The 27506-nt window shown below is 44.6% G+C and overlaps 2 protein-coding genes across 2 annotated transcripts in view; one reads left to right on the top strand and one right to left on the bottom strand.

Moving 5' to 3' along the window:
* Cdc37l1 (cell division cycle 37 like 1) overlaps positions 1-5891 on the top strand; it is a 35922-nt gene extending 30031 nt beyond the window's left edge. The window contains exon 7 of the mRNA XM_029531173.1: positions 4506-5891. Coding sequence (XP_029387033.1) covers positions 4506-4535 — 30 coding nt within the window. The 3' untranslated portion in view covers positions 4536-5891. The remainder of the gene's footprint in view (positions 1-4505) is intronic.
* Positions 498-26713, bottom strand: Ak3 (adenylate kinase 3). Its single transcript, XM_021193761.2, has 5 exons — positions 26434-26713; positions 17621-17740; positions 6848-7020; positions 5891-6009; positions 498-2619 (listed from the first exon to the last, which is right to left on the bottom strand). The coding sequence occupies exons 1-5, from the start codon at positions 26582-26584 to the stop codon at positions 2499-2501; spliced, it is 684 nt and encodes a 227-aa protein (XP_021049420.1). The 5' UTR covers positions 26585-26713; the 3' UTR covers positions 498-2498.
* Positions 26714-27506: the final 793 nt, after the last annotated feature.

Below are 27506 nucleotides of genomic sequence, written 5' to 3' on the forward strand. Positions count from 1 at the left end.
TCACAGCGCTTTGCTGTTAGCAGAATGTGTTCAGTAATGAATGACCCTTTTTTTTTTTTTTTTTTTTTTAATTGTGTACGGGTGTTTTGCCTGAATGTGTGTCTGTGCATGGTGCCATAGAGGCCAGACACATTGGATCCCCTGGAACTAGAGCTACAGATAGTTCTGAGCTGCCGTGTGGATGCTGAGAATCAAACCGAGGTCCTCTGGTAGAGAAGCCAATGCTCTTCCCACTGACTCACCTCTCCAGCCCCAGCAACGCTCTTAATCAGTGTCTGACATCTGGCAGCAGAAGACAAGTTCCTTTTGTTTGTTTTAATAGAAGCCATATACACGTTTCCCAAATGGAAAATCTTGGTTGATCTGGTCACAGGGGAAAAGTTTGTCACTTCATGTTCTCTAACCCTCTTTAACCTCCATAACTTGTAACAGTGTCTTGAAAGTCTGTTGACTCTTTCTAAAGCCAGAGATGAAGATCAAAATGCAGACAGCCTGGGTATTGTTTGAAGACCATTTATTAGAAAGAAGCCAGTGAGACATTGTNGCAGCAGATAGGACGGGTTTGTGAAGGGCCAGGGGCGAAGGGCAGCAGCCACAGTGCTGAGATCGCTGCAGATCAGTCCTAGGGTTAGGTAATTCACAACAGTGTTTAGGAAGTGGTTATCAACATCCAAATAAGGCAGTAGAGAAACTTTGACAAAGGACNAAGTTGTTCATTGTAGTCCTAAGGCCTAGTCCATTTGAAAGATCAACAGTGAAATTTAAAAATCAAAGATTCCTTCCCACTCCCAAATATATAAGAACCATTTGCTTTCTGAAATAAAATAGGCCAAAACTTCAAAGGCTCGAACAAAGACTTGATTCTTAGATTTAGCACCAAGTAAAATAAGAGAACATCTTTTTCCTGAAAGGGGGAATTGTCTTTTCATTGAACTTCTCATATTTTGTCCCTTCGGGCCACAATATGTAAAGACGGGTTCTTGCCCCACTAAGAAATGTAAAGTGACTGACATTTTAAAATGGGTTCTTAGGGTTGGTTTAGTGGTACACACTTGTAATTTAAGCACTCGGGAGACTAAACCAAGAGAGTGTGAGGCCAGTTTGGACTATATAATAATCTAAAGCCAGCCTGGGTGTGGTGGTGGTGCACACCTTTAACCTCAGCCCTTGGGAGGCAGAAACGGGTGATCTCTCTAAGTTTGAAACCAGCTTGTCTACATAGTTCAGGACAGTCTAGTTGAACTACACAGTGAGATGCTGTCAAAACAACAGAACTGAACCACCACCACCAACAGCAGCAACAAAAAGGGCTGAAGATAAACCACAGTATAAGATGCTTGCCCAGCACACAGGCTGGATTGAATCCCAGTGCTGTAAGTATTAGAGGAGGCTGCGTAGATGGTACCAGAAGACTTGATTCCCTTTATTAGGGTGGGAAGTGGTAGTACACAGTGATCCCAGCACTTGAGAGAGGCTGAGACAAGAGAATCTTTCATTTAGAACTTCAACACAGGTATAACGTTCTTAAGGGAACTCCCTTACAGTGCTTTGGAACCCACCATGCAAAATCCTATTACTACACCTGTTGTGTAGTTGATTAGTCTTTCTGCTGAGGAGCTGTCCCCAGCACGTTCCGTCTACTCGCACAGTGGCAAACTCCCATGGGTGTTGTGTCACCCTTTAGTTTTCTGTTTACTGTCTCGCTCATCAAGGCAGACAGACCATTTGAATCAAAGAGGGAAACAAACAGGTCCTAAAACTTGGTCCTCACCCTGAGTGACATGGGAGAACTTAGGACTTAATGCTATTGTCAGTACCAGTGCTCCTCCTAGAACTTCAGTCAGTTAACCTAAGTCATACACCTCAGTCCATATCCAAGTCACATGTCCCTAAGTGCCAGTGGCTGGATTTTCATAGCAGATTGAATATGTAGAGGACACACAGCACGACGGCCTGTGCCCTCCCTGGCTTTTCCTGTAAAGGCCACAGTGAATTTACATTTAGCAACACCTGTAAAGCCTGTTGCTTTCTTTCTGGAATCTATAGACAGTGTCTTCTAGTACCGAAGCCCTTCAGGCTAGAAAACATCTTCCTGAATTGCAGTGGGCATTGGCTTATGGAAAAGCCTCTGGTGAGATATTTATCTGCCTCGAGTGATACATTTATTTGAACATTTCCAGAAAAAAATGTGAAAATATGATCAACCACTTTGACTAACTGAACAGAAGGCTAGATGTCACCAGGTGCTGTTTTAATTGTGCTCTGAGTTTGTTTCAACATCTCTGACGTTTTGGAATTGCACGTCCACAGAAGACAACTAGATCCTAGATTAAACATATTAGACTATTTTAACAGATCAGGCTAAGTATCTGACTCATTTGGCTTAGCCATTAGGAGTAAATCATAATTTTTAGAGACGTCTTAGGAAAAGAGCTTCGAAATACAGAGGCAAAAATAGGAGAGGCGGCCCTGCCTCATCCTGCCAATCGCTGCCCTCCTCAGGGAGTAACAGAAGCTTTTTGGGTAGTTTCTGGAACTTTCGTCTGTAGGAAGGAGTATACGTGGGGCCAGATCTTGTTGGTTTCTGTGCCGGAGAATGTTTCCAACACCCCTTTTTTCCTAAAGATGAAAAACAAAATAGGTAGGTAGATTATACAGGTCTGAATGTCCTAATGCACTTTTCCCAAACAGTTTGTAAAGTTCATGTGAGTTTAGAAGTCCTGTCTATTTAAGTCTCAGATCCAGGGGCAAGAAACTTGACTGGACATTACAAAATCTAGATTGGAGTTCATGTTTTGTCTTCTGGCATAAAGAGAGGAGCACTCTAAAAGGCTGTCAGCTGTCATACTGAGACTTTGTTGTTGGTTAAGCCTATACTAACACTTTACAGCATGCCACAAGTCCAGATGCTGCTCCTTGCAGATACACTTGTTGTCTGGGTAGGTACTCAGCCTTAGTCCCCAGGTTGGCAGGTTCAAACCAGGGCCATCAGCCACCAGGACATCACCTTGGCCTTGCTTTGTCCACAGAAGTCTCTTAACACTCATCCTATCTGACCAAGCTCCCTTTTCTCTGACCTGTTTTTTCTGTCAGGGTTCTCCGTTTATTCTTGCGGGTTGTCTGGCTTGTCACTAAACAGACCAATGGTTGAATATTTATTTTGTTCCAGTGCTCAATAGGGGAACGGATGAAGTGTGGCGCTCAGAATCCAGGGATTTGCTTCTCAAACCACACAGAACCACCTTAAGGTTCTGAACTCCCCTAACCCACACACATTTCTTGGGTGTGCACATTGGTTCGCAAGTCACCCATGGGGCAGATAAAGAATGCTTGATTTATTACTTTCCAAAACCAGGCTGTGATGGCTCTGCAGCCTTTCTCACTGGGCTTTCATTGGACAAAAGGACCCCTTTATTGACACCTTGTAACACTTGTGTGGTTAACTTAAATAGTAGCAGCTATTTTCTAAGTAAACTAGCATCACTGCTGAGAAGAAATGCAGAGGGAGTTATTTGTGTAGTAGTAGCCCTATATAGCATGTAAAGTCACAGGCAGGTAGAGCTTCCGAGAGCAAGCTTTGAACTGCAGAGTCTCTGGGAGCCACTTTAGCCCTGAGCTATGGGGCCAGGAGTGCATTATTGCCAGACTGTTCGATCCTTGAGATGGACCACATGAACAATTGCCAGTTATAATTGCTCTGTAATGAAATGGAACCAGCTCCAAAAATTAGTCTCCTAAAGAGTAAAAACATCACATCTCCAAGCAGATGAGCATTGCATGGCTGGAAAGAACAGGGCTTTTTAAAATAACAATACTGGCTGCTATGTAGCTTCTTTTTAAGGCTCTTCCTGTTTTTGTGTAAGCCCAAAGGTAAATGCATGGGATCTTAGGCAGCAAAGCTTGAATTTGTATGGAAGAAGTGGCAAAGCCCTAAAAGGAAGACACCCTCCACCCCACCCTGAGCTCCCCAGTCACTGGTTGCAATGGTTTTTCCCAACTTGCCACATTTTGACAGAACTAATTCCTACTGGCACTTCCTCTCTTCACAGTCCCTTAGTGGTGCTTTTTATCTGCCCAGACAAAGCATTCTCTGTCCTATGTCCTGTGGAGCAGTCAAGCTGACCACACTCGGTACATGAGGTTCTAGTGAGATGGTTCCCACAGCCTTTCTACAGTGCACGGCTGGAGTAATCACCGTCAGCCCCATGACTTTAGCTGGGCCGTGGGGAGGTGGGGCGGACTATCTCTCTACTGTTCAGTTAACTGAAGCTTGCAGGAGCTGAGCTAAAATCAGAAGACATTGCAACCTCTGGTGACTGAAGCCAATGGACCACAGGGAATGGACCTGAAAGGGTTGAGTTTTAACAGTAGTGCGGAAGCCCCAGGGCCAGCTGGCTGTATTTGGAGCCCTCCCCGAAACAGCACTTGCTTAAGCTGGTATGAGTGGTTTCTGATGATAATAAGCACATGTTGTATCTCACTGCTGATAAATCTTGTTCGCCCAGTTCTCATTCTTGGAGGCTCATAGGAACTGAGTCTGATTGTCTGAGTGGACAAGGACCTGGCACAGTGCCAGCAGAGCACCCAACATCGATTCAGTAGCTGAGGATTCTTCAAGCCTTTCCCAGGCGTCTCACTTCAAGTCTCTTCTGGTTCTCTAAAGCAATATATTATATACCAACTGACTATAAGTAAGGAGTTAGTGACACGGAGATGAAAAGCCTTGTCATAGAGCTGTCAGTCTTCAGAGGCAGACCTGATAGACAAACACAAACCTAACTCATGGCTGCTGTTGAAAGTGAATTGGCAACTCATGTAATTTCACCCTCCAGAAATAAACTGTTACAAGTACTGGGACAGTTCTGAGGCTGGCTGCGAATTTTCCTGCATACTTATCCCAGTGCAGCAGTAATGGCCTCAACAAGGACAGCTGATATATGTCCAGTGCATCTGGGACAAGTTTAGGAGTTACACATACTAACTCACTTTCAAGCCTCCAGCCTCACCCACATTTCATGAAAGAGAAACCATACAGAGGTTAAGGAAGAAGTGAAGTCCCTGTTAATTACATACCAAGCTGGGGTTTGAACCTAGGCCTTCTGACTCTGGCATCAATGCTAGTTTTGCAACAGCAGGAACCACTTTGTACGGCAGCTACTGCTTTGCCCCTGAATCCTTAGCAGGCTACAATGAGCGCAGAGAGCAGCACGCATTTCCTGGAAGAAGGAAGGGCTGAGGAAACCAAGCTGCTGCTTGGCCTGAGTCAGGTATCAGCTCTAATAGTTCTCATGTTCTCTAAGATACAGATGTCCTTGTAGAGCCATTTCAAATTCTATGCTTCAGTGTCCTCTCTTGCCACACTTGGTGGGCACTACTGTACCTAGTGCCCCAGCACTGCTTCCAGCTGTCCACTCCGTGACAGAATGTGGGTGGAAATGGAGCCTCCAAGCCTTGGATGTGGACTAGTCCCTACCGACCCTCCCAAGCCCCAGGACTGATGCTGGAACTGGTAGAAGCCCAACCCTGTAACAGTAAGTATGAGGTTCCCTGAGCATGGCTGTTCTGTCTCATCTGAATGATGCTCAAAGCAAAATTTTGTTTACTTAATAAAAGGTTTACTCAGCCCTTCACGAAAGAGGATAGCATGGCCTTTCTGGCAAAACCAGCATCCACACAGGAATGAGGAGACCAAGTCGGGACCCAAGAGCAGGTCAACCTGGGGGACGGAAGCCCTGCCTACTTTCTGGTCGTCTTGTCTTTACAGAAGCCTAGAGATGTCCTTGTTGCTTAAACCAGCTGGGATCAGGTCCTCTGGTAGCTTAGTATTTCAGCTGTGAAGTATAGAAAATCAAAACCTTGTTTGTGCAAGCTGAGAAAAGCAAGAACTCACTGGTAATACTGCAGGACTGGCTCTGTCTGGGCTTCATAAGCCTTTAGTCTCTTGATCACTGTCTCTGGTTTGTCATCCTCGCGCTGAATCAGAGGTTCTCCAGTCAGGTCATCAATGCCCTAAGCAGCAAGCAGAAGAATATCAGCTCAGCAGTACAGTATCCATTTAAGCAGATTGCTTCTGTGTTTAAGCACCAGTCACAAACATGTGCTAATAATGTTCCAGTAAACAGGATCCAAACTAAAGGCAGAGCTTTGCAGCTTCGAGACTCCAGAGTCCTTTCTGTAGTTTGGATTTGGAAACCTCTCCCTTCCCCCTCCCACCTTCCCCCTCCCACTCCCACCCCCCTCCCGACCCAAGTCCTCAAGGGTTGGCTCCCAGCCATGGGATACTGGAAGTGGTGGAGATTCCAACTGTGAGCCAATGTTGCAAATACTCATGGCCTCTGCTCTTCACTCACACTCTGGCACAGAGTAAATAATAATAATAATAATAATAATATATGCTTTTTCTGTGTTAGGCTTCTCATTGCTGTAATGAATACCTGAGAAACACAACTAGGAGGGGAGCAACTGTTTATTTGGGCACATGGCTTCAGAGGGTCCAAATCTTGGCTGCTTGGGCTCATTAGTCATGGTTGGAGTGGGGGTGTGGGTGGGGTTTTATCACAGGATGCACAAGAAGCAGAGTGGAGAAGGGGCTAAGGCTCATTCATAGGCTGCACATGTCCCAGGGATACACTTTTTCCAGTTGTGTTCCACCTCAAACATTATGCCACCATCTGGAGACCAAGCAGACAACACACTGAGCAGTTGGGGCCATTTCCTATTCTAATCACAGCACTTCTGAATGACTGACAAGCCCGTTAGAGCAGGAGCACCCTTACACCAGGCTGCAGGAGACAGGACCCTAGCAGTAGTCTTGGTCAGACAGGATGAGAAGTTCACAGTTACTTACCACAGTCTTGGGAGGGTTGAATTCAATGTTGTATACTCGACCACTGGCAGGATGTATCCAGCGAGCAGTAAGGCGTTGTTTAATGACCTCAAAGGGCACGTTGAGATTTATCACTGTGTCTATCTGATACACTTTATCCAGGGCTTCTGCCTGTGGAAGTGTCCTTGGAAATCCTTTATATGAGGGGAGGAGGAGAGGGGGGACAGGCAGGCAAGAAAGAAAAGTGTTAGGCAAACTGAGCCCAAGGAATGACACCAGGCATGTTGACCACAGCTGTAATATAAATGAAATCAAATTTACTGTCTACTTGACTGGGCTGTAGAGTACTTGGGTATTTGGTCAAACATTCTGAGTGCATGTGATGGTATTTCTATATAAACGGCACATTGCCCTCCCGGGGTTGGAAGCCTGAGAAGGGAAGACGGTCTGCCTGCCTTCTAACTACAAGCTCCATGTTTCCCAGCCAAACTGAACTCCAGTCAGGGTTGATGGCGTGCCTGTAATCTCAGCATATAGGAAGTGGAGGCAAGAGGTCCCAGAGGTCAAAGCCTTGGCTACACATTAGTGGGGTCGGTTAAGGGCCAGTCTGAACTACAGGAGACTCAAAAACAAACACAAGGAGCCAGAGAGATGGCTCGGTGATTTAAGGCACTCGCAGCTCCTCCATAGAACCCAGGTTCAGCCCCTGGCCCCACATGAGAGCTCAAAGCCATCATAGCTCTAGTTGGAGAGTTCTGATTTTACCTTCTGGCCTCTGAGGGCACCAGGGACGCACATGGTACACGTGCATAACATGCAAGTACAACACTGAAAAACTCATCTCAGGTTAAGACTTGCCTCAGGTGAAGCCAGAGTTCTACACTTCGTTCTCTAAACAACAGCCAAACACAAAACCAAAAAAAAAAAAAAAAAACCTACAAAATTATAAAACCACCCAAACACAAAGTACCCTTAATCCTGTAGCTCACAACCACCTGTAACTCCAGGTCCGAGGGATCTGACACCTGGCCTCCAACAACCCGCACACACATGGTGAGTTCACACACACAATAAGGCAGGAATGGTGACTCGCTCCTTTAATCTCAGCACTTCGGAGGTAGAGATGCTGACTGATTTCTGAGTCTGAGGCCAGCCTGGTCTACATTGTGAGTTCCAAGCTAACTAGAGCTACACAATAAGACCCTATCTTTAAAAAGAAAACAAAACAAAAAAAAAAGGATGAATCAGGAGGACACAGTTCCACTTAAAACCTCAGGAGGCTGTGTTCAGAATATGTCAGCAAAGTACAGGGCAACATGGCAACCTGTAAAACAGTTTTTGCTGTATGAACATCCCTAACCCAGAAATCTAGATTCGATAACATGACAAAATGTCTGATTTGGGATTTAGGGTGTTCCGGAATGCTCAGCTGGTAAGGTCTACACAACCCAAACGAAGTATGAAAACTCTGATAGGAAACGTGTGGTCTGAGGCATTTGAAAAATAGGATACTCTGCCAGTTCAGCTAAAATAGTTTAAACAATGTGGTTCAAAAATAGAGAAAGGCAACTAGAACTGATTGCTGAATCCCCAAGTACGTTGGGGAATTTGAAATAATATTCTGATCCCAAATATTTTACTTTGTAATGTTATGACTCGGGACATTGTGTCCAGAACACATGGAAAAGCTAACACTGATGAAAATAATACATTTTTTCAAAAGTGATAAAGGTTAAAATATATTTGCAATGATTTATTGGAGCTAAAAACACATCTTGCTAATAAACAGGGAAAACTTTGTTCACGACTTAGACCTTATAAGGTGATAAAATAACAATTAAGAAACATGGATGGAGGGAAAATTGCCTCCAAAAGAAAAGTAATGGCAAGAGGTTCAAACTAACTTTTTATATAGCCCCAAGTTGGGGGGGGACAAGTACCTACTCTAAATTTTGTAATGAAATAAGTTATCTGAGAGAAACAACTTTAATATGTTTTATGAGAATAAACTATCAATCCGCAGAATGCTTTCATATGCCAGAGTCTGAGCAATACATATTTTACAGGGACCATTTCTTTCAACTGCCCTAATAACCATAAGACAGATGCTGTTATTATCCAAGTTTACAAATGAGGAGAGGAGACAGAGCAGCGACAAGTGCCTTGCTTTAGCTCCTAAAGCTGTTCAGCAGTGGCAGTGAAATATGAACACTGGCTGGCTAACCTAATGCCCAAACACTTGTAACCAAGGAGTTTACACTGAAAAAGGCCTAACAAATACCTCTCTATTGACCCAGTTCTTATCACAATGCCCATACTGCTGCTCTTGCAGAGGACCCAGGCTTGGTTCCCATCACCCACATAGCACCCACAACTACCTGTAACTCCAATTCCAGGAGCTCAGACACCCTTTCCAACCTCTAAGAGCATCCCACACATGATATACATACATAGGTTCAGGCAAAGCACTCTACACATTTTTTTTTAAATGTTTATCTTCAATAACTCAAAACAAAACATCCATTGGGAAAAAAGACCTGAATCAAAATACCCTGTTAGAACATATAAGAAACATTCTTTTATATCATCATTCCAAACATTGAAGACCCAGCTGCACCCCAAGCTGTAGCCAGGTCAGCCTTGGTAAACTGAAGTACATGTTATTGAGCCTCTGCATAAACTCAATCTCTGCCACCATGGTCACTTTGTTCATGTGCCCATTGGGCAATAACAGAGATATGGAAAATGTAAATACACACACACACACACACACACACATTACAATGGCTTTTAGGCTATGGTCCAGCTAGTCAAACAATGGCTGTCAACCAAAGGAAGGTCCAATAGTCCAATAGTAGTTCAGTTCATGAGGCTAGATGTCTCACTCTGCAATATAAGCCAACTAGGCTCTAATGCTAGCGAAGGAATGGACTTGCCAGTGGGAGAGCCAGGGCAAGCAGGCAAGAGAGGAGAGAGGAAGCTTCCTTCTCCCATGTCTTTTATATAGGTTGCCAGCAGAAGGTATGTATGGCCCAGATTAAAGGTGGACCTTTCTACCTCAGAAGATCTGGATTAGAAGAGGGTCTTCACACTTCAAATGAAGCAAGCAAGAAAGAAAAAAAAAAATACTTTGCAGGTATACCCAGCCACTTGGCTTTTAGTTAATTCCAGATATCATCAAGTTGACAACCAGAACAGCCATCACATGTATACCCTTTCTCAACTTTGTGTCATGTTTAATTTCCAAATGAAACCAATAAACCAGGTCATAATAATGCCTAAACATAACTATCCCACAAACGCATTATATATTTAACCAGGTCATAATTAACACAATATAACTATCCCTCACACAACTGCAGACACTTTAGTATCTCAAAACTTAAATGTGATAACCAGTGATAATCTCTTAATTGATGTTATATGATAAAAATGGAGGAGAGAAAACAAATATCTGTACAAACACATTCTTAATAAAATTCTATGGAAGCATTCATGTCAGTTATAATCCTCACTTCTATAATTGGTCAGGTTTCATGTCAGTTATAATCCTCACTTCTATAATTGGTCAGGTGGCTTTAGCTGGTATTTATCACCACCTCCCTCTGCCACCCATTCTTTCTCCTCCTCTCTCAGTAAGCACCTCAGCAGGTCTTGGCTCTTTTCCTGGAGGAGTGATCCATACCTCCATTCCTGATGGGTCTGTTGTGCCCTTTGTCATCCTGCCCGGATTGGAGTTTCCCCTTGGCTTTAAATACAGGACATGGTGGCAGCGAGAGAGCCCTAAGATGGATCTCCAGCATTCCAGACATTTTTCTTACCTCTATTGTGGAGAAGCAATCCAATTTCCCCATGGTAATCTGGATCAATCACCCCTCCTAACACAATTCTTTAGCCTGTTGATTTAAGGACATCAGAAACCCAAAGTGGCCAGGGGGAAGTCTGAGCTTCCAGTTCAATGGAAAGCTTGTTTTGTCTCCTGGCAGGAGCACTCCCCCTTCTGGAACCAAATCTTCTAGGCCAGGAGAACTTAAGATCATAGGAACAGGAAGCAAAAATTTTCCTAGTGGGTCACTTGGGGTGATAGTGGGACTATCCCCTTTTCCACTCCTTGATTCCTGTGCCTGTGGATCCAGGCTTTTGGGAGCCGACTCTTAGCAGAAAGCGGCCGTCATCTCTACAGCTATCGCGGGCTATTTACTTACAGGTGCTACTTTTCCATCCTGATGAGAGACTTGTTTTACTAGCATGATGTTTTTGCAAGAAGCTCACCACAGCTGAACGCATCTTGTTTTTCTCCAATACATCCTGGACCTGTGGTTAAGTATCTCCAGCTGCACTCGCCAGAGAGTGCATATATACCCATAGTTGCCTTTCAATAAACGAGACTCCAGAAGATAGCCTGTGTTGTCTCCGTTCTTCGAGTCTCTTGCCCCTCAGTCCCCACTCTCTCTCTCTCTTGCAGTCCCTGTTGACTGACCCGTGGACCGGGTCGCCTGGCTATGGGAGAAACCATACCACATATTGAACACTGATTCAAAGCAAATACTGACTTCTGAAGAACCCTGCCCAGCCATCTAGGCTGCTGCCACCTGACATTGTTGTGTCTTCAAAAGGCCATTCCATCTTTCTATTCTCCTAGTTGTTTCAGGGTGGTGGGAAACATGGATTCCATGATCGTGGGCCCACTATTGCACTTCTCTGCCTTTGAAGTGAGCTCCTAGTCAGAAGCTATCCATTTGGAATACCATTGTGGTAGATAAGGGAGTCTATCAGCCTTTTGATAGTAGTTTTGGTAGAAGCATTACATTCAGGAAAAGTAAATTTATAACCAGAATAAGTACACTTCTGTAAGAACAAAATGTCCTTTCCACAGAGGAAGCGATCCAGTGTAGTCAGTCTGCCACCAGGTAGCTGTCTAGTCACCCCTGGGAATGGTGCCATATCTGAGGATCAGTGTTGGTCTCTGCTGTTCAGATCCAGCGTTCAGTAGCAGCTCTAGCCAGGTCAGCTTTGGTGAATGGAAGTCCATGTTGTTGAGACCAAGTATAACCCTCCATCTTTGCCAAGATAGCCACTTTGTTCATGTGCCCATTGAACAATGACAGGGGTGGCAGGCTGACTGCCCACAGAATGAGTCATCTTATCCATTTGATTATTGAATCCCTCTGCTGAAGTTATCTATTGATGAACATTTACATGGGACACAGTATCTTCACATCCTTCATCCATTTGCAGAGATCTATCCACATAGTTCTTCCCCCAAATGTCTTTCTCACCAGTCATGCCTTTTTCCAAGTCCATGACCATCCAGCCAATCTGTTGGCTACAGCTCATAAATCAGTAAACAATCACACATTTAGCTACACCTTCCAAACAAAATGTATGACCATGTGTACTTCCCTAAGCTCTGCCCACTGTGAAGATTTCCCTTCACCAGTTTCTTTTATGGTTGTCCCAGGAAAGGGTTGTAATGCTGCAGCTGTCTGTCCTGAGTGTATAATATGTCCAGTTCTGCCCCTATAATGAGCAGAACCATTGGTAAACTAGGCCCTAGACTTTTCTTCCATAGTCAACCAATCATATGTCATACCCCATGAATCAACAGGTGCACGCTTAGCAGCAGGGAGCATTGTTATGGGAGTAGAAACCATAGGCATTTGGGCAACTTCTTTATTTAACTTGATTGTGCCTTCAGGACCTGATTGGGTCAGATGACATATAAAGCACTTCCATTTGATAATGGATTGCTGCTGTGCATGTCCTACTTTATGACCTGGTGAGTCAGATAATGCCCAGCTCATGATGGGCAGCTCAGGTCACATGGTAGCTTGTTCATGTTTCCACTAAGACACAAAAGCTCTCTCTCTCAAAGGGGGAATTGTTGTCTGAGATGATGGTAGAGCCTTGCACCAAAATCCAAAATCTCTTCTGTGATTCACCTAGTGGGTCTGCCAAAGCTCCAAACAGCATCCATATCTGCCACCAACACCTCAAGTACCATCAAGTCCAAGTGGTAGAGCAGCCTACACAGCGGCCTGGACCTGTTGAAGAGCCTTCACCTGTTCTAGGTCTCTTTCAAAGTTAGCAGTTTTCTGAGTCACTTGGTAAATGGGCCAGAGTAACACACCCAAGTGAGGAATGTACTGTCTCCAAAATCCAAATAGGCTCACTAGACATTGTACTTCTTTCTTGATGGTAGGAAGGGCCAGGTAAAATAACTTACCTTCTACCTTAGAAGGAATAGATATCTCTGCATGCCCCACCCCACTGGACTCCTAAGGGTTTCACTGGTTGGATTTATTTCCCATCCTTTGATATGTATATATGTTACCAGCAAGTCCAAAGTGGTTTATTGCAGGGTATTTGATCACACTGAACACTGAAATTGTTATTTACTGAAAAACGAAAAACCAACCAAACAAAAAAAAACCCAACTTTCTAGTTGTAGTGTGGCTTAGCCCTTAGCATACACCTTTAATCCTTCTGGCTAGAATACAGACACACCCTTAGTATACACTAATCTCAAACAATGAAGGTAAATTAGTTTGTAGGAGGAAGCAACCTTGTTTGAAAGTGATGTCTAATTGAGTGGCAGAGAAAGACTTAATAGAATGAGTCAAAGATAGGATATACCCAATGAGAGGGGAATGGGGGGGTGGTGGTGGAAAGAGAAGCTGTTTAAGAGAGCAGTGCAGAGAGAAAAAAAGGAGGAGGCAGTCTTACCCAAAGAGTTTTAAAGAAACAGTGAAGACAGAAGGAACCAGAGAGTGAGGAGACAGAAGGTTAGAACATATTGCCAAAGTTAGTATGAGGCCAAGCAGAGCAATTCAGAGAAAGCCCAGAGAAGCCAGAGTTGAACCAGCCAGCCAGAGATCAGAAAAAAAGGAAAGGGGTGAGCTTATTCCACATGAAAACTCAGAGGCTGAAAACATCCTAGGCCTAGATTAGATTGTACAGAGGTTAGACGCTACCAGAACTAGGACTAAGTTAGCAGACAGAGGCAGTAAGCCTTCAGAGGTGACAATTATCAGGCAAATAAAAGTTATTTTTATGGGCTGAAGAGATGGCTCAGTGGTTAAGAGCACTGACTGCTCTTCTGAGTTCAACCACATGGTGGCTCACAGTCACCTGTAATGAAATCTGATGCCCTCTTCTGGTGTGTCTGAAGACAGCTTCAGTATACTCAAATAAAATATTTTTTTTGGGGGGGGGGTTGAGACAGGGTTTCTCTGTATAGCCCTGGCTGTCCTGGAACTCACTCTGTAGACCAGGCTGGCCTCGAACTCAGAAATCTGCCTGCCTCTGCCTCCCGAGTGCTGGGATTAAAGGCGTGTGCCACCACGCCTGGCTTAAATAAATCTTTTTTAAAAAATGATTTTTATAGTGGTTGCTACCTCCTACTCTCTTGGTCTAATCAGCATACTTTTGTGAACCAAAGTCATATTTTATGGATAGGACATACAATCTGGATCCCTTCAAACTAAGTTATGACAAATGCCTGGAGAGTTAATCGATTTTTGAGATAAAACTATAAAGATAAACGGCTGGCCTTGCAAGTGAGAATAGATTTCTTCTGGTGGCCCTTACAAATGGGTACAAAGAAAAAAAAAAAACACATCTGCTAGATCAAGAGCTGCATACCATGTACCAAGAAATGTCTTATTCTGTGTACTGGATGGTTTTGTGTCACCTTACACAAGCTAGATTCATCAGAGAAAAAAGGAGCCACAGATGAGGAAATGCCTTCTTGAGATACAGCTGTAAGGGCATTTTCTTAATTAGTGATCAGTAGTGGAGAGCCCAGCCCATAGTGGGTGGTGCCATCCCTGGCAGGTGGTCCTGGTTCTATAAGAAAGGCTGGGCAAGCCAAGGGAAGCAAGNCAGTAAGCAGCACCCCTCCATGGCCTCTGCATCAGCCCTGACCTCTAGGTTCCTGCCCTGCTTGAGTTCCTATCCTGACTGCCTTTGGTGATGAAAGGGTAAGCTGAATAAACCCTTTCCTGCCCAGCTTGCTTTTTGGTCATGGTGTTTCCTGGAAGCAATAGAAATCCTAAGACAGTCTGCCTAAGTAAGGACACCACATCTGGTGCAATTGGAGTCACTACTTCATTTAGTTTTGATAGCAGTCATTCTCCATAACCCATCTGTCTTCTGCACTGGCCAGATAGGAGAGTTAAAAGGTCATGTGATGGGGACCACCATCCCTGCATCTTTCTAGCCCTTGATGGTGGCACTAGTTTCTGTAGTTCCTCCAGGGATGTGTTACTGTTTTGATTCACTATTTTCCCTGGCAAAGGTAACTCTACCGTTTACCCTTTCCGGCCATAGTATTCCTCAGTCTACAGGTAGGAACAAGGCGCTCTGGGTCTGCAAACTGCCTCAAGTCTGGAAACTGGTTCATGGTCCAAGAGTCTCTTTTGCCAGCATCCAGTGTAGCCTTTCTTATTGGTTTGAGAATTTTTCCAGTTATACAGATCCAATAAAAATGCAGTAGGTTTCTTATCTATTTCATACCTGTAAACCCTGTGATTGATTTGCCAGCACCAAAGGTCCATTTGAGTCACTCTGCCTGTGCTGGTCCTAATAGGTCAGCCATTATGGACATTGCTTGGCCTATGCTGCCCGTCACAATAACTACGACCACCTTGCTATTGGCTACTCAGTGCTGCCGCCTGACTCTTACTTTGGGTCCCAGTTAAATCCCCTGCACTTAATACAACTCATACAACTCAGCAACAGCATCTCAGGCCTAAGGTCTGGCACAAGGAAAGGGCAACAGCAAACCTTTTCAAGTATGCTGGCACCCCTCTCACCATTCTGCATCTCACAGGACTGGTGAAGGGCTTGTCTTCTGGGCCTTCCCATTGTGGAGGATTAGGTTTTATACAGCGTACCCACTCTAGCATTCTAATTTCCCTGAGACTTAAAATCTACTCATTGACACTAGGCCAAAGGCACCTCTAACTTCTTTTTAGTAAGCTATCTTTTGAGAAATGCTCCAGCCAACCATTCAAATAAATGTTGACACCCTTTTCTACTGTGCAAGCTTCCATATTTAACCTAGAATCTCTCACTCAGAGGGCCCATGTCAATAAACTCAGCCTGACCCAGTTTATGTTCCTTTTATCATTATCCCATACCCTTAAAATCCATTCCCACACATATTCCCCAGACTTCTGCTTGAATGAATTAACAAGTTCATTAAGCTGTTTAGTGGTGTGATGTACCTCCTCACAGACTACACTTCGTCCTATCTACAGGAGCCTGCTTAGCCTTGTCTGGTTATAGGCCTAGCTATATAGATGTAGGCCTAACCCAGCTGTGTGGGTTTTGGTTAATTCCAGATATAGTCAAGTTGACATGCAAGAATAGCCATCACAGTGTGACTCTGTGTGTGTGTGTGTGTGTGTGTGTGTGTGTGTGTGTTATAATTTAGATAATAAGTTTTATTTCACAAAATTTTATATATTGAAGTCTTGGTCCCCAGTTGACAGATCCAGTCATTGGGAGATGGCTGTGACTTCATTCATGAAGTAATCTATGGGTGCAGTCAATGCGAGAGGTAGGACCTGCTTGGTGTCACTGTGGTCGTACCTTTGAAGGTTGTACTGTCCCTAGCTGCTTCTTGTTTCATCAGAGCTTCCTGGACACCATGAAGAGAGCAGGCTCGACTCAATCACACTCTCAACAAGGCCCAGAGACAATGGACTATGTGCCACATGGACTGAAAACTCTGTAGCCAGGAGCCCAAATAAATCACTCCACTTTTCAGTTGTCTCTCTGAAGTATTTGTTACACCAGAAAAACAAAAACAAAAACCCTAACAACCTAACTCACATAATATATAAAGAAAAACAATATTAGCTATTACTTCATAGGGAGAGCAAAACTTATATCTAATAGTGAATGGAAGTTTATATATATTATGTGTGTGTGTGTGTGTGTGTGTGTGTTTATCACTGTAGAGAATGCCTGTTTGAATTAATAAGAGGCAATTCAAAGCAGTGCCAGAGAAGGGTGTGATCACTGAGGACTCCCAGTCTGCTTCTCTTATACATTTTCATCCGCTTTAGTTTTTCTAAAGGAAAAGGCATTGTTCCAGTACAACAATGAAGAAATAAAAAACAAATATTCCACATTCCAGGCCCTTCCCCTGGTGCCCTGTCTTTGGCCCAGTCCCCAGATATACTCCCTTGATGGCCATGGGTTGGTCTCTTGGAAAGCTTGCCACTTCCCTGTGCTGGGCAGCGTCTATACTCAACCTTCAAGCACCGTATTCCTTCAGCTAAACAGACCCACATAGGCTGCCTATCACCAGAAACGCCACTAAATCCCAGTATCTCACAGAGAAGCAAGGCTTCATTAAACCCGAGAATAAAATGTTGACCTATGTATCCATATTTTTTATCAGAAAAGGAAGCAAGCAGCTACCTGCTCAAACACAGGTTTCGGTAGAGCCAGGTTGGTAATATGCCTGCCTAGCATGCAGGCAGCCCCAAGGAATCACAACACCACATAAACAAGCTTGGCCACCTCTTCCTGTACTGCCAGCACCTGGGAGGCAGAGACCAGAGGATCAAAAGTTGTAGTTCACCATTAGCTCCACGGCAAATTGGAAGCCAGAATGGGATACATCATACTTTGTCTCAAAAATAAAATAAGTTGGTTGGTTAACTAGCTAAATTTTAAAGACAGACTCATAGGTGACTGGCTGTCCATCGTCCCAGCTGCTCGTTCTCCTGCCAGCACTCATTACATCAGCTGCAGAGATGCTCAGGGTACTGCACTTACCATCCAACAGCCAGCTACACTGGGTAAGGGTTTTGAGCTCATGAAGGGCCAGCCGAGTCATGACATCATCTGGGATGAGCTTTCCTTGGTCAATGAAAGTCTTGGCCAACACACCGATTTCTACAACAGAGAAAAGCCAGTAAGTGTGTTTACTGTATTCCATTTCAGGTCTCAGGAATTAGATGTCTACAGGATGCTTCTGGACCCCGGGTCCACGGGAAAGTGTGTTTTTAACAGCTTTTTTGCTACAAGCAGAGGCTATGATGGACATGTAGAACCAGCAGGTGGGGGGAGGAGGATGAATTCAAAGCCAGCCCTGGGCATATAAATGGGTTTGATGCCAGTTTGTGCTACAGAAGACCCTGCCTTAAAACAAGCAAACCAGAGAAGCAAAGACAGTGGGATTGCCCCACATTCAACACTCACGCGCTCTGCAAGGCCCAGGCTATTCAGAGCTCTATAATGAGATCTTATCTCAAAAGAACAACAAAACCAAAATGACAGGAGGATTTCTGCAAGTTTGAGGCCAACTTCAAATACATGGCAGACAGAGATACATAGAAAGACCATGTCTCAACAATAGACAAGAACATAAAACAAACCCTAAGAAGCAGGTATAGGTAAGGGTATAGCTGAGTTTTAAAAGTGTTTGCTTAGCATGAGAGAAGCCTTGGAGTAGCTCTCCAGCACAAGCCTGACCATGGTAGGTGAACACGCCTGTAATCCCAGCATGGGGTTAGTGGAAGCAGGAGTGTCAGAAGTTCAAGATCACCCTCAGCTACACAGAGAGCTCATGACCCACCTAGGCTACAAGGGACCCTGTCTCAAAAGGATTTTTTTTTTCAAAAGTAAGGCTAGTTTCTCTCTCTCTCTCTCTCTCTCTCTCTCTCTCTCTCTCTCTCTCTCTCTCTCCCCTTTCTTTCTCTCTTTTTTCCTTTCTATTTTTGGTTTTTCGAGACAGGATTTCTCTGTATAGCCCTGGCTGTCCTTGAACTCTGTAGACCAGGCTGGCCTCCAACTCAGAAATCTGCCTGCCTCTGCCTCCCAAGTGCTGGGATTAAAGGCATGAGCCACCACTGCCCAGCAAGGTTATTCCTCATCATATAGTGTATACAACTATTATTTCATTTTCCTACAGCTTCTAGAAACTTTTGGTAGGAAAAGATTACAGAAGGGCTAACGAGAGTGGTGGCTCAGTTGGTGAGTGCTTGCCTGGAAGGCATGAGGGCCTCAGTTCAGTCCCCAGAATCCACACAAAAGGGAAGCTGCTGTGGTGGTTTGAGCACGTGATACAGAAGGGAGACAGCAGGAGCAGGTGGATCCCGGGGTTGCTGGCCAGAGAGCCTGCCTCACCTGGCAGGAGATCTCACTCCAGGCCAGTGAGAGGCCCCCCCCCCCCAAAAAAGGTGGCTGATGCCTACAGTATGATTTTTAACCCAGAATTTGTCATTGCAATACCAGCTGCCATTTGACAAGTGACCATCAAGTTTATAAAACAATGGCCAGGAAAGGACCTGGTTTCTGAGAGTGTTTTCCAAACTCATTAAAGTAACTCTTTTTCGGGGAGGGGTGCCTGGAGTTGTGGATCTGCTATTCAGAGCACTCGGTTTACAGCACTCACACTGAGTGGCAAAACAAAAACAAAAGCAAAAGCAAAAAAACAACACGTGTAGCTCCAGCTCCCAGGGATTCAATGCCCTCTTCTGGGCTCTAAGGGAATTGCACTCATATGTGCATACACACACACACACACACACACACACACACACACACAATAAAAATAAAATAAAATTTTAGAGTAACCAAATAAAATAGACTTTGGAAAGTTCCGTGTACATAATATATGTAGACCTCATTTGTCTCTTTTGACTACTTTTTTAAAAAAAGGGCCTCAGGTCCCCTAGAGCTGGAGTCACTGATGGTCGTGAGCTGCCATGTGGAGCTGGGAAGCACACCTGGTCCTCTGGCAGAGCAGCAGTTCTTTTACCCACGGAGCCATCTCTCCAGGCCCATGAATGTTCCTTTAAATCTCACCCTACCCCTACATAGTTATTATAATACTTCCAGGGATTGAGTATCTCATGAGAATTACATTAAATAAAATAACGAATACAAAAATCTCCCTGGGCCATGGTCCCTCACTCCAGCTGCTCTACATTCTCTCCCCTCAAAGATGACACAGCTTGGAAGGCTTCTTCTCCCAGACCTAGCTGTCTCCTGCTTCCTCCTCAGTGTGCTTCAGGACAGAACTCCCAGTTCCACAGGTCTGGCAGTGCCTTGATGCTTGCCTAGGACGCACATGGTCCACATGCTCTGTCTTCATCTTACCTCTTCCCTTGCCCTCACGCCCTTCCCTTCCCTCCAGGCATACCCCTTACCAGGAGACTCACACACTCTGACCCTTCTAACCGCTGCACAATTCCCTTGCTCCTTCTTTTGATAGATAATCCAATTCATAACCATGTGGTATGCCCAGAAGAAGCAAATCAAAAGACACGGTTATGTGTTGGGTGGCCAGATGTTCATGAGCCAAAGCTCATAAAATCTGATGCCCAGAGAAACAATGTTGAGAGGCTGTAGAACCTTTGAGAGGTTTGGGTCCTAACTCCACCCTCATACAGAGAGGAAGGATGTTGGATGACTTCTAGATGGCTGCTTATTGTGGTTTCTCTCGTCTTCATGCACCCACTTGCCTGCAAGGTATAACACAGCACAAACTCATATATATATATATATATATATATATATATATATATATATATATGAATTATTCAGTGTCTAGTCTTTGATTCCATCAATGAAAACAGACATTATTTTAAAGGACTTTGTCTCAGTGTTTCCATTGCTGTAAAGAGACACTATGACCAAGGTAACTCTTATAAAGGACAACATTTAATTAGGACTGGCTTACAGGTTCAGAGGTTCAGTCCATTATCATCATGGCAGGAAGTATGACAGTTCCCAGACAGGCATGGTGCTAGAGGAGCTGAGAGTTCTACATCTTGTTCTGAAAGCCAACAGGAAAAGACTGTCTCCCATGTGGCTAGAAGGATAGTCTCAAAGCCCACTCCCACAATGAAACCCTTCCTCCACCTCCTAATAATGCTACTCCCTGGGGCAAGCATATTCAAACCACCACAGACTCTTATGGTAAAACACCCTCAACTTCCTAGGTAACCAAAAGTTCTTTAGGCTTCCATATGCCACAAGCTCCTCTCTCTGTCTCCCCCCTCTCCATCGTCTGAAACCATCATGTCTACATGCTGCTATGGACTGAGATATTTCAGTCCCAAGTCCATATACTGAAACACTAACCTAACGCCTAATGTTTCACTATATTCATAGACTGAATTTACCTCAAGAAGAAGGTAATTAAGGTTGAATAGGGTCATAAGGTGGGGCCTCAATCTGACAGGAACGTAAACTCCGAGGAGACACTGGGAGTGCCTGACAGAAGAAAGGCCGCCTGAGGAGAAAGTCAGAAGGTGACTGGTTACCTGCCAGAAAGGCAAGGCTTGCCAGGAACCAACTCTTCCAGAGCCTGGATCTTGGACTTCTAGGCTCCAAAAACAATGCTACTTCAGCCTCCCAATCTGATGAGCTGTTATGACAGCCACTGTGACTAATATATCCAGGTGCCTGCCTGGCCCCATACTCCTACCCCCATTGTAACGTAAACAAATATGAGTATGCTAAGTGATAAAAAGCCAGGAAGAAAACCCCACAGATTGTCATTTCATTTCTGCAACATGTCCAGAATGTGGGCATTGAAACATACAGCAGTGTTGCCAGAGGCTTGGGTGGGGTGGGTGGAGATGGGAGTGTTTCTTAGGTATGAGGTTTCTTTTGTGGGTAATAAAAATGTTCTAGAATCTGTTGTGGTAACAGTTACCCAACTCTGCGGCATACTTACGCACTGGATTTTACATACACTTTAAATGTTGATGATGCATGAATCATCTCAACAAGGCAGTGCTGGGGAGATGAAGCACACTCCCAGAAGGCACGCTGCCGAGGGTTCTGAACACTAGGGACCTGTGCTACCACTTACAGAAAACACAAAGTCAGTGGATCCCAGCCTTCCTAGCACGGTGACCGCTGAATACAGTTCCTCATGTCCTCCTGGTGACCCCAGCCATAAAATTATTTCTGTTGCTTCTTCATTACTGTAATTTTGCTACTGTTAGGAACTGTGATGTAAATATCTGTGTTTCCCGATGGTCTTAGGTGACCCCAGTGAAAGGTCATTCAACCTCCCCCAAGGGGTCTTGATCCACACAGGTTGAGAACCATCATATTAAGGGAAGACAGATTAGCATCAAGTCATGTGTGCAAGAAATAATTATTTTTTAATTTATTTATTTATTTATTTTTTAAGATGAGGTCTGTGTCGGCTTGGTTGTCGTAGACTTGCTCTGTAGACCAGGCCGACTTCAGAGTTACTGAGTTCCACCTGCCTCTGCCTCCCAAGTGCTAGAATTAAAGGCATGCACCACCACCACCTGGCATGTGCATGAAACGTTTTACAAGGCTCTCATGGCTAAATATTCGTTTAGATTTTTTTTTTTGAATTCCAAGCCATGTAAATGTATTGACTATTACAAATTACCTTTATAAAAATAACCTGTTTTACCCTCCACCTGAGATAGTTCTCCACACTTAGGCTTCTGGTTCACACAATGATACTTGGCCATCTGGATGCTTGGGGGCCCAAGATGACCTACTGAGTTAAACTCTCCCTCCATACAGATGACAGCAAATGAGATCTAAAGGGTTGGCTCTCTAGTCTGGCGTTACTGATGAAGCACCCACTGAGGAGCCAGACTAGAATCTGTGCTCACACGCTGAGGCTACTACGGCAGCCATAGATGAAGTATTTCTATTACTGTTTCCTTTAAGCAACACACTTTTAAATAAGTAAGCTAAAATGTTCATAAAATAATAAGGTTTTTTTTCTTTTTTTGCAAATGCACTTTGAAATAAATTTTTAAAAAATATCTACCTAAAATTACATCATGAACCTCAATTTTGGAAGTCCTGATCTGTGGAAAAATATATATATATATTGACTCTCGGAGCCTGGGTTTCCACCCTGGTACCTCAGAAAATGCAATTTATTTCCATTTTGGTTTTTGCGTATATGAGAGGGATTTGAATCTCCCCCTTGTCTAGGCCCATACTCATGATTCTGTATCATCATCCACTTCAGGATATGTGCTGCTGGGGTCTGGTGAATACAGAAAGGCTGTTTATCACTAAGGGAATTAATTCTTCAACCTCTGTGGAACTCAGTTTTCTCATGAAATGAATGAGAGGATTAGGTAACCATGTGAGTCTCAGATTGTAGCCGTCTGACTGCTCAGTCCTGGTTGGTAGTCTAAGGTCTCCAGATCCACTGCTGTCAACAGGGCAACTGGTGTTTCCAGAGTCATTAGCATCTCTTCTGAGATGACTTTTTCTCACGTAGACTTTTTATCTTAACAAACACTATTCACATCTTGCATCTTAAGCCCAAGTAGGAAACAGTGACATGAATACTGCTGGGAGGATGGATGCTCTCACCATGGCCACCAAACACATGCTAAATGGTATGGTCAGGGTTATAAAGAACACTTACGAAATGATGGGTAGTTTCTAGAAGTTCCACCCCTGGATTACTCAAAGGAAAATAAACAAAGTTGCTGCCAGCTCTTCGGATTCACAGAACTATTTACTATAGCAAAGAATGGTTAACAACATAAATCCCCAGTAAATAGGGGTCTGGAGAGCCGGCTCCAGGGTACAGTGCTTGATTCTCAGGCACAGAGCTTGAGATTCAGTTTCTGGCACTGGAAAAAAATGGAATAGTCGCAAACAGGCAAAGTATAAATGTCTTGTTCATTCTTGGTGAATTTCAATCTGAGATGATATATAAGCATGCTCACAACTCATGAGGATACAAAGCACGAATAACAATTGTACAACTGCACACAAGCACAACAAAAAGGGAAAGGAGAGCACCAAAGGGTTAATCCACGATGGTGTCCAGGTAAGGCCAGTTTATGCAGGATGTCAGCTCTCCTTCGGTATTCTTCCCCCTTTCCTTCCTCCCTTCTCTCCTTTTGTTCTCTTCCCTCTTTCCTTCCTCCCTTCTCTCCTTCATTCCTTCCCTCTTTCTTTCCTCCCTTCTTCTCCTTCATTCCTTCCCCCTTTCCTTCCTCCCTTCTCTCCTTCATTTGTTCGTTACTTTGTTCCTTTCTTCTTTCCTTATGATTTAGTATCAGAAAACATGAAGCACTTTTTCGGGATTTGTTTTCAGGTTTGTTTTGTTTTATTTAAGATTACATCTCCTTTGCTTGGTTCTGTGGGAAATATCTAATCCATTTACAAATATTTATTGAGAATATATTCTCAATATATAGAGAGATTATAGACTATATTCTCAATATAAATTTGCAAAGGACCTACATACGATGGGCCAGACACCACTTAGTAGACTACTTTACATAATAAACCATTATCATCTGTGGGAATAATCTCACAATCCTCCCAAGCTTTGCTTTCTGCTCTTACTAAGGGATTGTTCTTACTTCTTTGAAGAACAAGTGACCCTGACATCCCAGGACCTGCAGGTTCTGGATTTCAAGTATCAACTAGCTGAGCCTGGCTCAGTGGAGAGCATCCCAAAGGGCCTGGCTGGGGCTTCCCTCTGAGATCTGTAACTTTTCCCAGCTGAACAAAAACCTAGCTGCCTGTGTGGACCTTGAACTTCGACCTGCAAAGACTTCTCTCATGAACTTTATTTAGTTCTCCTAGCAGAGCCAGAGGATCTGCAATTCCAACCCTGATGAAACTGAGTCAGGAGGATTGCTACAAATTCAAGACTAGTCAGAGCAACTGTGTGAGAGACCCTGTTAAAACAAAAAATCTACTTCCAATAATGAATCTTCAAAGTTCGTATCAAGAAAGTATTTGTCTTTCTGTGTCATAAAAAAGAACTGACCATTAAAACTGCCGAGTAGGCGGCTGAACAACTTTGTGTGTCCTGCTCCTTGGTCTCTGTAGTCTCTTTCTGTGTTTCAGAGGTGCAGTCGTGGGCTCCCTGAGGCTTAACAGGGGTTAACGTGTAGCAAGAAGCATTGTTTCCTCATGTTTCAGAAATGTACTTAAATACCCTTTCATTTACTCCTTTCAAGTGTTCCGTGTTTTCCTATCAATGAGCATTCTTTGCCACCCACAGCCAGGCCAGCTCTGAGTCGGTATGCAGGTCACCCCTAAAGACTTCTTGTGTACTTTGGATAGCAGCAAAGTCTTCAGGACTTGGGACTGTTTGCAGTAACTAACACTGCAATCTGTTGCACTACGAACAGTTAGCAAGAGTCAAACAACTTAACCTTTCGATAAAGTTTAATTAACTGCAGCCTTTATTATTTCTTAAGGTCGACAATAGAAGAGAATGAAAACATGCTCAAGGTGTGCAGAGGATCGAGCCAAGGAAACTGAAAACAGTGGGTTCACCCCCCCCCACACACACACCCTTGAATATCAGTCAGTGTCTTTTAGACAAACAAAAAAACACCCTTTCCTAGAAACTAGCTATACACCCACCAGGGGGAATTGGACAGGTAAATAAGTCGAGGTAGATTGAGCAGACACTGTAGATTCAGGTAAACAGTGCAGTGGGTCACAGTGCAATGTCTCCATATGGGATGACGGGCTGAATGCAGTGTGGGAAAACACGGATGTGGAGTAAATAGAAGGTAACTTGATTCACTGAGGTTGTACTAAGGAGCTTCACACAAAGACATTCCCAGAAGGAGATATATTGTTTCTCTCCGAGGAACCCTGCTGAGGTAGGGACTAAGAGAAAACTTTGCTTTTTACTTTATGCATTTCTGTCTTCCCTCCTCTCCCCGATCTAATTTACTTTCTTTTTTTTAAAACCTTGAACAGGTATTATTTCTGTGTAAATAAGCTTCAAATGAATTTTCAAAATAGGCACTAGTTTGTCATTGAAGATCAACACTATTGTGGAGAAACACATCTGGTGCAAACTTTTTAAAAATAGTTTACAGCTGTTAGTTGGCTGGCGCCTGTAATTCCAGCACTCACTGGGGAGGCTGAGACAGGAGGATGTCAAATTTAAGTTAAAGTTATCCTTGGATACATCGAATGACACTGTCCCAAAAAATAAATTTAAAAATGCTTTTCTTAAAATAGAACGTACCACAAACCCACCCCATTGTAAAGTGTTGGCTAGATTTTTGTGCTGAGTTAGAATTTGGGAGGAGAAACACAGCAATCGTTTATGTAACTGTTACAAGGATAACTTTCATGCCTAAGAAATGTCTGGGGGCATTAAAATCTAAGCCAACTTTGTGACTGCAATGAAAATAAGTAATTCTTGACCTTGTAGAGAGAAAAGTCAGAATTACAAGATCCCACGGAGCTTACCATGGGCGGAAGAGGGTGTAAGGGGAAAAAAAAAAACTAGCCCTGGCAGAGCCAAAGCCTGCCTTCTGCGTACAAGGACACGTGGAGAGACAGGCACAGCTCCCGGGTTGGACCCCCACCGCAGCTGCCAGCTGTGTGGAATGAGCTTCTAAAAACAAAGCCAAGGGCTTTCCTTCAGTCTTTGAACTTCCTAGTCCTTTCCTTCCCCCTCCCCCATCTACCCGAAGCTGCCCACGGAGGCCAGAGGATTCGGGGCGCAACGGCTCTTTCCCCAGGCGAGGTAGGGGAGCGCTGCACCCGCGTCGCAGGACCCTCGACCCCGGCCCGCAAAGCCCCGCCGGGACGATCGCACGCCGCCAGCCCTCGGTCTCAGCTCCCACCTGTGCCCTGCAGCATGTTCTGGCGGAGCAGGTCCCCGCTGGAGAGGTGCTTCAGCTCGAAGTGTTTGGTGATGCGTGACGACACGGTGCCCTTGCCGGAGCCCGGGGCCCCCATGATCACGGCGCGCAGCAGCCGCCCCGACGCCCCCATGGTGGCCGGCGGTGGCCCGAGCTGCGCAGACGCTGGACTGCGGCCTGGCCTGCGCGCTCACAGGCTCCGCGGCCCTGGAGGGCTGGCAGCTGCAAGCGGGCGGTGGCCAGGACGCCAGGCTCTCCCGGAAGTGAGCGACGGCCACCGGGGCCGCCCCGCCGGCTGCTGCACCGCCCCTCGGCGCCCCTGCACCCCACTCCCTTGGGCTCCACCCCGAGCCTCTTGGCTTCCCCAGACCCTCATGCCCTGTGCTGCCTGGTCCCAGCCTGCAGGCTGCGCCCGTCTGCATTCTCCCCAGTGGACAACCTCTGAGCACCCTGTTCTACTTCTAGTCTCCTGCTGGCATCTCTGAGTGGCTGGATTTCTTTCTTTCTTTCTTTTTCTTTCTTTCTTTTTTTTTTCCTCTGTGTTCATCTTATTCACCCTTAGTCTTTTCTAAGAGCCAAATTCTGTCCTGCTCGGACCCAACAGGAAGCAGCATGCCCCATGCTGTGTCCCAGCTGCTCCCCCTGGTTCACTAGATGCTCCCCACCTTTTCACACCAATCCTCCCGTGACCTTCTTCCCTCTCCCTTTTCACCCCATTTCCTTCTCCTCCAGGGGTGACCTTGAACCCTCCTCACTGAAGTTTTCATCAAGTGAAGTATGTGTCTCATCTCCCTAAATCCACTTTCAGAACCAAAAGGAGCTGTCACTGTTAACTTCAGCAGGGGTCAAACTAGCTCCTTCAGAAATGCATTCATCTCAGGAAGAGTTACCCAGTGCCTATTGTGTGCCACTGTACTTAGAGGCCTCCGAGAATGCTGTGCTGAACAAGCCCGAGTTTCTGCTGCTGTCGGTTTGTTTTCTTGCTTGCTTGTTTGTCCAGTGGTGGAAGCAAGGCCTTTTGAAACAGTACTGTGAATAAAAACAACAAACCAGTG

Source organism: Mus pahari, chromosome 1, assembly GCF_900095145.1.
Source record: "Mus pahari chromosome 1, PAHARI_EIJ_v1.1, whole genome shotgun sequence".
Taxonomy (NCBI): Eukaryota; Metazoa; Chordata; class Mammalia; order Rodentia; family Muridae; genus Mus; species Mus pahari.